The following is a 14,974-nucleotide window of genomic DNA, read 5'->3' as shown; positions in this document are numbered from 1 at the left end:
TAGGCAATACCAAGTCAACTAGCTGAGGCTTCCCCCACTCACCTTGACAGAGACAATACGACTCTGGCTATTGTCATGCATGAAGACCCGTAGCATGTGAGGAATGAGCTGAGGCAGATAGAGCTTGAACTCGCCTCCTAGAGCCACCACAATTTGCTCAATAAGTAAAATAATTGTGCTCTGTATGGAGTTGTTCATGACCCAAAAGTCCTGTAGAAGGAAAATGAAGAAATTAAACAGTTCTTTTGATGAGCTGTACCAGTTAAAAGAAAAACAATCTGCAGGAGACAGTCGCTAGATAAATTCAAACTTGCAGGGAAGAACTTTACTTCCCTTCAACAGTTCTCTATTTAAATTGGCATTTTTCATCTGTTTTTTTAAATACTTAGGGTCTTCAGGGCTCAGTAGAACCTACTTGTGGACTCCAAACAACTCTTGTTAAAATGCTCCTGAAAGCATTAAGTRCACAAAACCCACATGCTCTTATGGAGCTGCTCTTACTTCAATTACTAAGAAGAATGTGCACATATCATTTAGCTGTTGCTTCAAATACATGCAATTCGCTTGGGAATTTTATGCTTCATACAAATTTATAAAGTAATCAATAAATTTGATAATGACAGAATCATTATGCACATTTTTGACACTAAATTGATGGTTTAAAGATTGAACTCACTCTCATAAGGGTGACGATTTCATCCATATAGGGCCGAATATGACTTCTTACAAAGGACACTAGCATCCCTAGCTGTTGGAACAAGAACTGGAAAGAAGAAATGAGTAATGATCAATAAAGCTATCCAAACAACAGAGTAACTCTAGGTAAACTATGCTTCAAGGGCCAACTGCAAGCTCATTCACCAAACAGCATGCATAGATACCATATGCTCAAAGTCTGGGGCTAAATTCTTGGCAGCATCAGCTCAGGTTCTAGGTTCTTATTTTAAATTTGCATCCAAAATTTTATAAACTCAAAGTATTAGACAGTCTTGCACACAAACAGGGATCTAGGTAAGAAAATTCTTGTGTCAAAACAGGCTTGTGGTAGCTGAAGGTTTGGTGTTTGGGCTAACTGCTTGTAATTTAGGTTTGAATGATGCTTCTGAAAATTTAGCCCCTAACCTTTTTCCTCTGTCTGTAAGCCAAACTGGCACACATTTTAAGATACTTTTTCTGTACTCTTTCCCATCCCCACCAAGATATATTGGTGAAAAGTTACTGGGGAAGAGAGTTTGGTCCTTTCCAGATATACYATTGGCATTTTTTTGAAAGATGACTAATTGCACCATAGAAGAATTTTGACTGAGACAATTTTATTCATACATACCAAGAGAGTTTTGCAATTCCTTTTTCCCCTACACAATCATATGCACTCACTCATGGCAATAATTTTATTTTTGAGATTGGTAGGAAACAATATGTGGGTCAAATCTCCTTGTCCACAAATGAATGTATATCCCCCCTTTTTTTTTGTCTGGGAAAATAGGAATATATATATACATATATATATATATATATATATATATAAAACCATCTATTAAATTTAATTTTTCCATGCAGTATATGAAGACTATTTATAGTAACAAAATACAGTCAAAGTGGAGCTTGGAGAAACAGAGTATGGGTTTTTGTGAAAACCAAGAAATAAAATCAGCTTCCTCAGTGAGAGCAGCACATCTGTATTTAACAAAAGTGAACCTGAGCTCCTGCACTGTCTCCTTTTTAGCGTTGTGAAAGATTGCTTAGATACAGGACAAGGACCTGCCTCCTTCAGGCTTTAATGTCACGTGTACCCACCTCAGCTCTTCTCCCCAGTACACTTTCACCATCTTCTTTTACCTGAAAATTTTTAAACAGAGTGTGCACAACTGCATAGCTTTCAAGCAAGTTAGATCAGTCAGGTCTAGGAGTTCAGCCAACCCAGGCACATGAGGTGTTTTCCTTCCAATCTGAGTAATAGTTCAGTCTGGGAGAAAACAGCGGTTCTACAGCAGAGTTGGGATTCTGCTAAGGGAGCACCCATCCCACCTATAAAACACAGTACAAAAGTAGCGCAAACTACCCTTCCCACCCTAGAGATGGTTTTCAGAGCCTGAGGAAAAAGCTTGGCAAACAATAGCCATCTCTGGTTAGAGGTACGCTATGCCCATTCTTAACCTGACACAGTTCTCATTTCCTTCTAAAACTGCAACTCAAGTGGGAAGGAAGCAGAAGCGCTGCTGTAGAATCACCACCCACACTGCTTGAAATGTTAGCAGACTGTAAAAATTTGAATTTTCCTCCTCACAGATGAGCCAAAGTACATGGTTGCATCAGTAATTTAAAGACTCTATTATTTAATAACTCTGTTTGCAGCAGTGCATTAATGTAGAGATCACTAAAAGCTTTGGAAGCGGCACAGGCTATTTTCCTGAACTAGATCAGCTTGAAGAAGAAATAGAACCAGATAATGACCACTTAAGGAATATGCTCAAAAGCAGCTGTTTTGATAAGAAGCAGAAAAACAATTTCCATTGGATATTCTGCCAAATGCTCACAGGAGAGAAAAAGCAGAGCTGTACCTCACTTTTGCAGCATGGTTGGCAACAAAACACAGCACAGGAATGCTGAAGCCAGTCACGTTCTCTTTTAAATGGATTCTAATTTTAGGACAGTGGAATGGGAAGGGAGAAGAGTCATCTCTAGTACACTCACCTCTCGGATGGCACCATCACAAACCCGTATTACATTAAGGAATGTTGGCATGACCTGGGGCAGGAATTGCACACACTTCAGCCCGAGGGATTTGAAAATAAAGGTGATGGCCTGAACTACCATAGTGTGGTGTTGCGACAAGGATTGGTCTCGGAAAATTCTCATCAGTGCCACCATAGAGACAGCTGGATAGAACTCATCCAGGGGAAGGTTTCCCATGTTCACCAACATCTCACTGGTACTGTAGTCCGCTAGGAAGAACAAGGCAGTGTCACAAATTATACATTAAATGCACTCCAATACCACAGCTCAGGAGCACCTGAATATTAGATGAAACAGATTTACATTAATAACCTGTTAAGAGGAGGAGACAAGTTGGTAATGAAATCAAGGCATGTTTATACACAAAATTATCCACTTCACAAATAAATTCAGGTGCTTACAAGAATCCTGGCTGGATTTAGACTCCGAAAGGCTGACAGCTGAAGCATCTCGTGACTGATCAATCATGCCAATGTTCACTTTGTGTTTGTAAGGGTCCAAAGCCCCCAGCAAACCTAGTACACGAATAGCCTGATATGAGAGAAACAAGAAGAAAATTCATCAGAACTGTATCACTGAGGCAAAAGTCAAACATGAACACAGAGGTCTGGAAAGGTGCTGATGAGGAAACAAGATCTAGAAGTAAAATGACGACTGAATGGAGAAAACATCTTTTTTTCCCCCCCTCCATTCAGCTGCTGGCAGTCCTTTCACTGACTCATATTTCCATTTTCTTTTAATTCTGCTTAGTGTACTTCTATCAGCCACAACAATGATCTTTCATTTTTTTTTTTWAAAAAAGAAATCTATTCAGAAATCTATTTGTTTGATTGCCTTCTCTTTTTCAAAAGCTTTTAGATATGATTGTGAGAGAGCTTCATGTTCATACCTCTCTGCGCGTGCCCTGGTTTTGCTCAGTCTTCAGAAAGTTCAAAAGCACTTCAAGCAAAGTTGGGTACTTCCTGTATGGTTCCACAACATAACCAGTGCTTGCCACCAGCTGCCCCAGTGTCCAAAGAGCCACCTGGAATGATCAAGTCCAGAGAAGATTAGTTTTGATCAGGGAAGTTACGATGTATCCTGATTCATGAGTTGTTCATCTTCTTTAAAGCCTCTTTGAGCATTTTAGCATGACACTGCCTCCTGTGGTCCACAGTTCAAAAGCCTCTACACTTCTTTTTTTTTTTAAATAAGCTATAGTAAAGCAGCTAATAATCAACAATTATGTGACTGACATAATTCCTCTCACTCAGAGATGTAATCTGAACAGGTACCAATAACGAGTCTGTTTTATTGGTAAAATTCCGGTAAAAACTGCTTCCTTTCTTTATTTTAWTGAACATATCCTGTGGAATGTCACAGAAGAAAGGCACTGCAATCCCTGACCTGATACTTTAGCATAACTGAACATACCGCAGGAGAGAGATTAAGTGTTTCAAAGGTTCATTTCAGCAGCTGTGATGGGACACAAGGACATTTCACTACAGCTTTGTTCACAGAGGTTGGCACAGTTTAATGTAATTGTCAAACACTTACTTGTCTTTTAGCCAGCAGGGAAGAATCCTGCAGCATGTCCATAATTATAATGAAGAGCTCATCCACCCACTTCCTCATCTCCAGCCCACTGACCTATTGGAAAGACAAAATTGAAGTCCTTCATCTAGCATTGCTGAAAGTTGGACAACTGACAAGCATGGCAGAGATATCTGCATGACCTCTACCTGTGCAAGTTCCCCTATGGTAGCTAGGACGTTGTTAATCACCCCTGGATTTGGATCTGGATCCGGGTCCTTCAGTTTCACAATCAGTGCCTGGTAGGTAATAGGGGGAACAAATTAGAATGTGTTGAGAAGACTCCTTCTACATATAGCGCTCAAAATGCTCTCTCATTTATTTTACATCAGATATGTTACAGGGGCTCAACTTGCAACACAGTGAGCTTTTCAAGAGTTAGCAATACCCTGGTTTCTCAAACTTTAAAGTTTCCACAAATCCAGAATCAAGTTAGGTCACGCTGTCACATACATACTSTACTGTGGATAACAGCCACTCCAGTCTAATTTTTACAGCTATAATAAAGCAAAGAACTGCAGCTCCTGATAAAGGTTAGAGCGATACATCCACTTGCTATATAGTCTCACTCCAATAAAATCAACAGGAAATCTACCTTAAGTATTGGCTCCATATATGGACGAATGAGGCGTGGAGCATTAGAAACCAGGTGACCCAACATCCTGGCACTTTGCTCTTTAATCCTGCCCACACCACTGTGTTCCAGCTCTGTCAGAATCTGTAGAAAAGACAACAGAAGCACAAGAACAGGCACAATAAAGTTAGGCAAAAAAATACTTTGCAAAGATTTCCTCTTCTGCTGTCCAATGCCAACAGAAGGAGAAAAATCTCAGCACCCCATCAGTTATATCTAAATGCAGCTAAAGTTAATTAATACAAAACGGAATAGATGACCTCAAAACAGATCTAATTTTATGAAGTGGTGCTATCCATGAACCTAAAAACAATACAGAACATTTTCCCTCAGTACATATAGAAAGCACTCCAGGCAGAAGGAAGCATGAATGTGGGGAGCAATGGTGACTACTATCCTTTTTTTCCTCTTACGTTCCTAGAGCTTCAGTTCAAACATCTACCACTAGAGAAGAACTCCTGAAATCCATTAAGCTGGGTGACAAGTATCTTCCAGAAATGGAGATATTCCCTGACATGCTCACTAGTTAGGTAGTCTGATTTAACACCATCATCTCAATCTCAGTTACAAAGTACTCCATTTCCACTGCAGCCATCCCTCTTCATTACCTGAATTAACATCTTGCGCAGGAAAGGCATGACAAAAGCAGGGTTCATGCTGCTCAGGCGACCCACAGTGCAGATGGCCAGCTCTCGAATTTCAAATACTTGATCGTTCAGGGCCACAAAAAGAGCTTGCAAATTTTCCGCCTGGGCCAGGTGAGCATCAAATCGCTCATCCAGAGAAGCCAGCACACAGAAACGTATATCAGGGTCTGCAAGAACACATTTGTTCGTCTTCAGATGTGAAAAATTCCTGTTCTGATTATTGTCTCTGTTTATACCTGGCCTCCAAAACCCTTCATGTCAGGGAAATGTAGAGAGCTTCCCCAGCATGAGAGTGCTGATCTCAGTATTTTACCCACTGGAAGTAGGATAAGACACCCTAACAAATTCAATACTACTCAGTACCACAACGCCCAGATCAGCACACCAATCTTTTGCATCTATAGCTAGTATCTGGAGCCAGTATGCAGAAAATGAATTCGTCTCAAATGACCACACTACAACTAAAAGAATCAAAAAAAAAATCAAGGAGGAAGATTCAACAAAAGGGACCTATCCCTTCCTGAGCAACAAGAGTGAAGGCAGTAACACAGAACAATGGGAAAAGACATCTCAAGACTCTACCTAGTGCAAAGAATTACCAAGGGCACAGTTTGAGCACTTTGCACTAGTGTTCTTGCTCAGGCACGCTAATTAACAAGTGGTAGGAAAATCCTTTTCCCTGGACCCCACACTAACCTGGGTCTGTTATTCCCACCACAAGCAGTTTGCTGAGAACATCGGCCACCACCTGCACTGCAGTCTGACTGACTACATGAGCATGACCACTAATCAGGTGGATGGAGGGTGTGAGCAAGCGAGAGCAAGTGCGGGCTGCTTCCATCCTTATCTCCTTGTGTTCGCTGTTCAGGAAGTGGTCTGCGCAGTGCCGAACAAACTGAGTCAGGGAATGGCCTACAAAGAAAAAGACATGAGTTTAACCTGGTTTTACTGTTCAGTTGTTACTACAAACAGGAGTTTATACTTTAAAGAAAGTGCTCTCAGAGTACTCCTGCTATATACACTCTGAAGCATTAGTGGTTACATCCACTATGCAGCTACATTGTTAGTTCATATGTGCAAGCTTTCTGAGAGGGGCCAGTGCATCTCATACCCCTTTGCTTCCTTATTTCATATCTTACCTTCAAACTCAAAGCTGCCCAGTGTGCGCAGGGCAAGGGTGATGCTACCCACATCACTGGCCTCAGGGATGTTGGTGAGACTAGGAGAGGCCAGCTGGTGGGCAAGGCCTTTTGGCATGCCTGGATGTCGCAGAGGTTTATGCATTAGAACAAGGGAGAGCATTTTCAGCAGCCCATCCTGGATATCCTTCTTTAGCTGGGGGATCTGACGACTCAAGTCGTACAGCACAGCTGTGAGAGCGGGGCTAAAAGCAAGAGGCAAGCAGATAGTCATTAGGACAAAAGCAAGAAGMAGCCTTCATCTTTTTATTTATGCCTTTGCCTATCAGGAGATAATTGTGGGCATTCACAAACTACACCAAAAGCTGCCAGCAAAATATAGTGGTACTTGATGAACTCAGGCATATAAGCCGAGTTTCTTCAATGAACTTAGTGAGCAAACTGCGTGGATCCCAGCCCATATGACCACAGTCAGGTAATACCAAGAATGAGTTGCATGGTGGAAGTCCAGATGGGACTGGTCCAACTGAGCCATTTTTAACAATTCTCCAAAACTTCATGTACAGCAGAACATGGTTACAGATCCGAGTGATTCCTCATTTGTGCTGTTTAGACACAAAGACAACTAAATTCACTTCCAGAGGGCAACATTATTCTAGGTAGCTTCATGCTCTCTAGATGCTTTCTCACAGCAATATGAGTTAGGAAATTTTCTGACAATAGGAATTGTCAGACTTGCACTCTAAAATGAAAGAAGGTAGGCGCAAGTATTCAGTGCTTCAGCTCTCTTTCCCTGTTAATCTGATATGGTGGAAATCTGCCAGCTTTCAGAAGCTTTCTGAATTTTTGCAAGCTGTTGGTGAAGGTGTTTGAATGGTGGGAAGTAAGGGACATCAATTTTGAGTTCACTAGGTCTTTTTCAAAAAGATTTTGTTACGAAGAGATCAATGTTCTTAAGTAACTCGAGGGATACATACMACTTAAAACAGATTATCCCTCTGAAAGAGCAATACAGATCATTTAAAAGAAATAACCTTCATTCTCAATCTTAACACAAATGCACTTAAGGCAGCTGAAGTAACATAGCCTGCTACAGCTATGGTAGGAGGCTCTGTACTATTTGTCAGCTTTTTGGAACATCAAGATTTGCCCTTCTTGTTCTTTTCTCAATAAAGAAAATCAATCTCATAACACAACATATATTTTCACCTTATTTTCTAGAAGGAATGGGTGGAACGCTCTGAAATCTACTCTACACAAGCTATTCTGTGCATCATTTCCCCCAACACTGATGGACAAACAACACTATGGCTTCTAAATGTTTGTTAGAAAAACATTTGATGGGTTTTTTTCCAAAGTGGTTAAAAGAAATCAACCTGCTTCTCAAGTCAGGTTGTAACTACTGGTCCTTTCCCTCAAAGATGCACAATCTTTCTGCAYGGCCAACAATGCCATCCAGTGGCTAACATAAAAATGTGCTTATGTGCCTTGTATTTACCTTAGGCCCACAGCCAACATAGGTTCCAGAAGTTCTTTGATGTCCTGTTGGATGCTTGGCCCCATGGCTCGTGCCAGCATACTAATGCAGGTGAAGACTGTGGCATCAACTTGCACCGACTTCTGCCTCCTAGAAAGGGTCCACATAAAAGTTAATTAAATAAGAGGAGCTGTAATTTTACAAACATCTTTCCTCAGAGTTCTGTGTTATCAGTTTAATATGATAAATTGATCCCAACAACACAAAGAACAAGTGTTTCAGTTCCTTTCACGTACTTCACAACTTTCACATACTCACTTGTGGGCAAAGTCTTTTGGTGGAAGAGCTGCTTTTATGATTTCAAGGACTTTTGGCAGATAAGCTTGAAACTCAGATCTCACAGCTACAGAAAGCAAACCCAAGGCCTGAAAGGCTGCTGTTCGCTCCTTCTCCTTCTTCACACAACTGAGAACATGGTTCATTGTGTCTGGAAGATACTGATCAGCTGTCCACAGGAGAAAACAAGACAGATATTGGAGTTCCTTTAGGTTTATAAAGTTTCAGTCTAGAAATCTAGACAACCTGAAAACAGCTGTGGAATTCAGCATTTACTGAGAAATAACTGGGCAGGTCTGTAAAGATAATCAAGCATAGATTAAGGCAATAGAGGCTCAATCCATTGCCATCCACCTTTACATGCCAGAAAGCCAGGACACTCATTACTCTTATTCATGTTGATATATCTTATAGCTGGCAAAACTTAAAGTACCCTTGGAGCATGGCTGATTTAGGAAGCAGTTGTCACTGAAGCAAAACACGCTTCATGGATCTCATCCGCAACTAAGCCTTTACAAGAAGGAAGCTAGGGAACAGATTTTTTTCTGTATTCATTTTACTGACATGAGCAGTGGCAAACAAACATCATTGTATGACAGATTTCTCAAATCCCAGAAGACTTTAGTTTAAAAAAACAGKTTCAAGAGAATGAAAAAATTACGAGATAACATGGCTGGAGACACTCTTGCAGACTCCACACACAAACAAGAGCCAATTTTATTTATTATCACAGCAACTGGTTAGACATTTGGAATAATAACACAAAATTTGTTCCAACTCACTTAGAGTACCTTGGTGACTTACCTCCAGCTAAGATATTCTCCTAAGTTTGCCTGGTACTATCAACTCAGTTGCTGAAAAGTCAGAAGGGATTTCCTTTTCATCCTTGACATCTCCCAGTAGGTGCAATAGAGAGATAGGACGATGACATTGCTAATAACATTAGTGCTAAACTGAGTGAGAGCAAGACYCTAACCTCGATATGCTGAGAAAAGGCGAAGATGTGGTTCTGCTTCTTAGGATATTGATCACAAAATTCAGGCCATTGTTTTCAACTTATTATCTTCACTAGAGCAATATTTTGGCATCAGATAAAGTCAGGTTTATTCAAAAAAATGAAAACAAGAAAACTGCCCTCCCACCGCTTGCAAGGAGGAATCTGTCTGCTCAGCTTCCTAGCACTACATTTCTACTGCCTGCACAAGCTCATTGGGACCAAAGAGCTAGATAACTTCCAGCTCAACTTCAGCAACACTTCTAACATCCAACCATCTGTCCCCTCACCTGTGAATGCTGAAGGACGGAAAGCAGCCAGACGTGGTAGTAGATTGAGAACTGTCATCTGTATCAAAGAATTTTTGCTGGTTCTGCACTTGAGAACCCACTGGCACACCTGAAAGTAGATGAATTGGGCTTTGAAGGCTGGCTGTTGTCAGCAATGCATGAATGCTTATTACTGGGGCATTTTAAGGCATTACACTGACATTTGGCTTTAGAGTCCGTTAGGGAGACAGATAATTAAGACTGTTTCCAAAGAAAACAAGCTACTTGTTCCAAGAAAGACAGTGACAAAGCCAGGATATGTACAACCAATGAACTTTGATGCCCCAGTTCAATACTAGATAGAGTATCACCTCCTAAGTAAGGAAATGGAGGGCACTGAGTATGTTGGCAGACAAGTACAAGAATGAACACTTACCTGATCAAACTTCTCTTCCATTAAATCCCTGCAACATCGACTTTCTACCAGTGTAGATTTTGCTGGGACAGGGGAGGCTGCGAAACCCATGATTCCTTGATGAGCACTATATCCCAGAAGACCAGCCAAGGCGTTTGACTGAGAGGGCTGAAGAGACTGGAAGCTAGTGAAGGGAGTGATGTGGCGAGGTTTGGTACTGAAGCCCATTAGGTCTTTGCAGTACTTGTCATGGACAAGCTGCTGCTGAGTGATCTCCTCCATCTCCTCTCTAAGGCGCTGGACACAAAAAAAAAAGTATGTTAAAAAAAAAAAGTAGCTGAATAGAAGATGTGCAACCTCCAGTGCAACCCAAATTTTCTAAACAGCATCCAGGATCATTGACATCCAAACAGCTGTAAAACATCAACTAAGCTATAATTCAGCAAAAATAKTCAGGTATCTAATATGCAACAAAGCAAGCCATTGCATCCTACATAATTCTTCGTTTTGCTCACCTCTCCCTCCATACTGCTGATTCTCACAAGCTCATTGAGGATCAGTAAGGCACCATGGATTCGGTCATCACGGTTCATCCCTTTCTCCTTGGCCAAAGTCTCATCAAAACCCTTCTCAGCCTCTTCATACGTGTGCTGGGAGCGTGTGTGTGTGCGGGGGAGGCGGAAAATAAAGATCACAATCATTATAACAGAAGTAAAGCCTGGGGAAACAGTGAGTAGTACAGCAAGTCATGAGTTACTGACATYCTGTAATTTTCAAGAGTAGCCATAAACCTCAGCAGAGTAATAGTAGAGCATAACACCAAGAAATTGAGTTTCACTCTGCTCAGAGCCCTTTCAACAGCCCGGATCAAAAAACCAGTCAGTCATGCCAACGTACAAACTTTGTCAATAGCTGCATCACATATTTGATTTAACTGCACTGTCCAAACTTTACTTAATATTTTGAAGCTTGAATTCCCTTGACATGGCACCGAAGCTAAAGTTCGGACAAAACAATCCTTACCTATTTCACCACACTAATAAAACCACCTACTAGTAAGATAAGATGCCACTAGACAGAAAACTCTTTAGCTGTAAAACCTGGTCAGGCTCAAGGACTGGAAGTGAGTTAGAGATGATGTAATAGATTCTTGATGGAATTCAGATTCTTGCTTGCTTTTATAGAGGGCTAAGAGAATTTAGCTTAGATGCCACTATGGTTTCAACCCTGACTGAGGGGAGGTATTTTTCTATGGACAGAACAGACATACTGACACAGGTGAAGCAGATTCTTAGCTTAGATGGCTATTCTGGTATTGGTGCTTGATMATTTGCGTTATATTATAAAGAAGCTGTTCCAAAACAAAATTATTTTCTTACTCTGTACCACTGGGGCTTCTGCATCTCTTTAGGCTCCCGTTGAGTGGTGAGGATAAGGCAGGCTCTTAAGGCAGAAACAGCTCCCTCTCGGATGGCCTGTTTGGGATCCCACACAGCCACAAAAATATTGTCAAAGAATGGYTGCACTTGTTGGAAGAAGAAGGTAGGCACGCTGATTGCCAGCTCACGCAGGACAAGAACCTGGAGACATGAAAAGAAACAGCAGCAGTCTGTGAGGRTAAGCACATATAGACAGACATTGTAATTCCTACTCTGTAGTATCACTTAGACTGTTGATATCTGTGAGCCAGAGCTGTTTCCAGCTCTGTCCTTTTATAACATGTAGCACAATGGTGTCTGAGCCTTGTATAGTCACTGAGCATTACTATGGCAGAAAATCATGAAGAATCAACACACCTGCTATGAGTGTCACACATCCTCAGAYACRGACTGGTAGCCATTGCTTTCTGATTAGAGCTCTTTCCCAGCTTTCTGGGAGCATTTACCACTGTTACTCAAGCCTAACCACTCCATTCCAAGACAAGTGAAAATAAAAAGGACCACTTACAGCTGCATGTCTTCGACCTTCATTCCTGTCAGCTCCCAGCCATTCCAGAGCTCGTTTCACCTCAAACTCCACATACTCAGCTGTGAAGGTGTCACCGGCCATCGCGAGCCTCCCAATAGCCTTGGAGGCCATCTCCATGACAACAGGGTCATTGGATGGCAAGAGGTTCCGCAAGTAGTTGGCAAACCTGCCGATACGAGTGGCATTACCTCCTTCAACACCGATGAGGCTTGCTGTGGAGAGAGAAAGCAGAGCTGTAGGTTGCACTTAAGAGTCAGTAGGGCAGACAGTAGGTAATCCCTGGATGAGAGTTAGTATTCCCTATCCATTCCTTAAAGATTCCCATAAACTCTTCCTAAACTGCAAATCCACAGGAAAAAAAAATCAAGCAATAGGAAAGGGCCACCACTCTTTCGAGCCTGAACTTGTTAAGTGGATAGGAAAATGTATCAAGTAGCTTCATAAGTTTTCCCCATTTTTAGTTTAAAAAGAAAAAATGCATCCACCCTGGGATCACAGACCCATTCCCAATAGAAAGACATCCACATGCAACTACTAAAGTTGGTCCGTCTCAATAGAGAGGGTCATAAACTGAAAGGACCACAGAAACAGCTCTCCTCCTCGCCTCTAGAGATGGTCTCTCCAGGCCAGGATGGAGGCACACTGGCAGTGGGCAGTGTGGCGGAAGCTTGCACTGCCGGTGCCTGGGTTGTACCTGCTCTGTAGATAAAGAGGCCATCAGTGTCCAGGGTTGTCAAGCCGGCACCTTTCAACAGCACTATATTCACAGAAACAATTTTAAAGTGATACTGTCAGCTTAAAATCAGATGTTGTCAACAAAGATTTCTCTAGCTAAGGGACTTCCGCTGTCTTCAAATATGTTGGGGTTGGATGATTATGTCTGTGAGCCTAACCCRTAGGCAACTCTTATTTGGTTATTAAAAAAGCAAATGCTACAATGTAAGCTACTCGCTCAGAAGCCAACATATTTATGCAAGCTGATTTTCTTAAGAGCCGCGGTGCAGGCAGTTCTGCCATATCACAGTGAAAGCACAACCAGAGCAACTGATGGAAGAGCTGACCAGAATAAAAGCAAAAGCTATATGAGCCCCTCCCATGGATGGAAGCTGCTGCCATTGAGCCAGGTGAATTTAAATAACAGGAATCAACATACTCAGGCAGAAGGGAGCTCAAAAAGTCATCCCACCATGATACATATAAGTGGGCAGCACAAACTCTGTTTTCAGATGAGCTCAAGATCAGAATTTTCAAATGCTCAGAACTCACATTTGATGCTCTACTCATAGAATAGCTCAGTGCCCACTGAGCACCAGGTTTTTAGCCACTCTCAGCACTCAGCAGCTCCCATGCTGACACTCTTGGACAGATTTTCAAGAGAGCCCAAGTGACTAGCACGCACCCAGCACATTAAGCGGTCAAATATAAGGCCCTGATTATTAGAGTTCATTCCTTTTGAAAATCTGTCCCTTAAGAATAGTTTCATGAAGAGAAAACTCAAAGGTATTAAGCWCTTTCACTCACCTATAGCCAGAATGCCACCCTTCCTTTCATTTGCATCAGAGCTAGAGACCAGCTCAAATATATGATGGTTCAGTTGATCATAAAACTTCGTAGATTCTTCTTGGCTCATCTGTAAAGGGAAGAGGTTCAAATCAACTTTCATCATTCTCCACCACCACCAATGTTCCCCCCCCCAAAAAAGACAATGCTTTCTAGTTCTATTAAATGCAAAGAAATTAAGTTAACCATACATTACAAACACAAAATGGTATCTCTTYTTCATGCTGTAGACCTATTAGGTTGTATCGGTGCTTGGCCACCACCTGTGTTACCAACTCAGCTCACCTGCCTGCACACCAGGGCAAAGATAAGCTCCATCCCTTCCTGGACCTCCTAAGACCAGTTTCCATATTCCAAAATCTCCATCCCCAAAGTACCCAGCCAGTGTATTACATTTGTGTGATAAACAACGGTAAATTATTTCATTTGCAGGACTCACTTCACGGAGCTCCATAGTGACATAGTGCTGCAAGTCTTTGGCAGCTTTTGCCCTTGTTTCCTCGCTGCGACTCTTCAAGCCATTGGCAAACTGCTGGAGAATGGACACCGTGCCTGACATGATGGCAGTGTGTTGGGGCTTGGCACATCAAGTCCTGTAAGTGCTTCAAAAAGAAACTATTTTTACTGCTTTCAGCTATTGCATAATCTGAACTTTTTCTTTGATGCTGCCTTTACTGTTTCCAAAATACACATCCCAACGCATAAAGAAAGCTGTGCTAAGAGTGTAAAAAAATACACTTAATGACTAGTTTCCTTAGGCCTTAGAACGCTGTGATAAAGACTGTATCATCACAGAAGGTAACGACCTAACTCTCTTGCTCCCTAGTTCCTCAAACATGCCCCAGCAGGTCAAGTTCCTGATCCTATGGGAATCCGACTCTAAGTTAAAGGACACAAGGCAGCTAAAAATACTGGGATAGAACTAAGCACCAGAATTACTCTCTAAGCAGACAAAATAAGTAGCTCTATCATTATGTCATTGTCGTATTTGACTCCTCCATGAACACCTTCGCCCAAAGACCTCCCCAAAAGCCTCGCTACTCCACCAACACAGCAAAGACTCAGCACCCTGGGCCTGGTAAGCGTGACAGCCTCCAGCACACACTTACGGACGGGAAGCGCACCTCTAGCAACGCCAGTCGTTGCAACAGGACGTTTACTGCCCCAGCGCACAACCCAGCTTTCTTACGGGCACTTCCCCTGGGGAAAGAGCTTTTTTTTTTTTTT

At 41.9% G+C, this 14,974-nt stretch overlaps 1 protein-coding gene across 4 annotated transcripts in view; it reads right to left on the bottom strand.

Moving 5' to 3' along the window:
- MTOR (mechanistic target of rapamycin kinase) overlaps nucleotides 1-14,891 on the bottom strand; it is a 67,138-nt gene extending 52,247 nt beyond the window's left edge. The window contains exons 1-23 of one of the 4 annotated variants that reach the window (XM_085309213.1): nucleotides 14,872-14,891; nucleotides 14,187-14,349; nucleotides 13,709-13,817; nucleotides 12,882-12,944; nucleotides 12,167-12,399; nucleotides 11,599-11,799; nucleotides 10,735-10,869; nucleotides 10,241-10,516; nucleotides 9,826-9,934; nucleotides 8,524-8,710; nucleotides 8,227-8,355; nucleotides 6,729-6,973; nucleotides 6,286-6,501; nucleotides 5,551-5,756; nucleotides 4,904-5,026; nucleotides 4,458-4,547; nucleotides 4,273-4,365; nucleotides 3,626-3,760; nucleotides 3,138-3,267; nucleotides 2,695-2,945; nucleotides 1,798-1,839; nucleotides 677-763; nucleotides 43-210 (exon numbers count right to left, since the gene is read on the bottom strand). In XM_085309213.1, coding sequence (XP_085165339.1) covers nucleotides 43-210; nucleotides 677-763; nucleotides 1,798-1,839; nucleotides 2,695-2,945; nucleotides 3,138-3,267; nucleotides 3,626-3,760; nucleotides 4,273-4,365; nucleotides 4,458-4,547; nucleotides 4,904-5,026; nucleotides 5,551-5,756; nucleotides 6,286-6,501; nucleotides 6,729-6,973; nucleotides 8,227-8,355; nucleotides 8,524-8,710; nucleotides 9,826-9,934; nucleotides 10,241-10,516; nucleotides 10,735-10,869; nucleotides 11,599-11,799; nucleotides 12,167-12,399; nucleotides 12,882-12,944; nucleotides 13,709-13,817; nucleotides 14,187-14,306 — 3,348 coding nt within the window. In that variant the 5' untranslated portion in view covers nucleotides 14,307-14,349; nucleotides 14,872-14,891. The remainder of the gene's footprint in view (nucleotides 1-42; nucleotides 211-676; nucleotides 764-1,797; nucleotides 1,840-2,694; nucleotides 2,946-3,137; nucleotides 3,268-3,625; nucleotides 3,761-4,272; nucleotides 4,366-4,457; nucleotides 4,548-4,903; nucleotides 5,027-5,550; nucleotides 5,757-6,285; nucleotides 6,502-6,728; nucleotides 6,974-8,226; nucleotides 8,356-8,523; nucleotides 8,711-9,825; nucleotides 9,935-10,240; nucleotides 10,517-10,734; nucleotides 10,870-11,598; nucleotides 11,800-12,166; nucleotides 12,400-12,881; nucleotides 12,945-13,708; nucleotides 13,818-14,186; nucleotides 14,350-14,871) is intronic. The other 3 variants (XM_085309215.1, XM_085309216.1, XM_085309217.1) reach the window with 3 other exon arrangements.
- Between the last annotated feature and the right edge of the window lie 83 nt (nucleotides 14,892-14,974).

Source organism: Rhea americana, unplaced genomic scaffold (assembly GCF_003343005.1).
Source record: "Rhea americana isolate MKP2758 unplaced genomic scaffold, rheAme1 scaffold_293, whole genome shotgun sequence".
NCBI lineage: Eukaryota > Metazoa > Chordata > Aves > Rheiformes > Rheidae > Rhea > Rhea americana.
The sequence above is the reverse complement of the archived record's forward strand: the minus strand, read 5'-3'. Positions and strand labels throughout refer to the sequence as shown.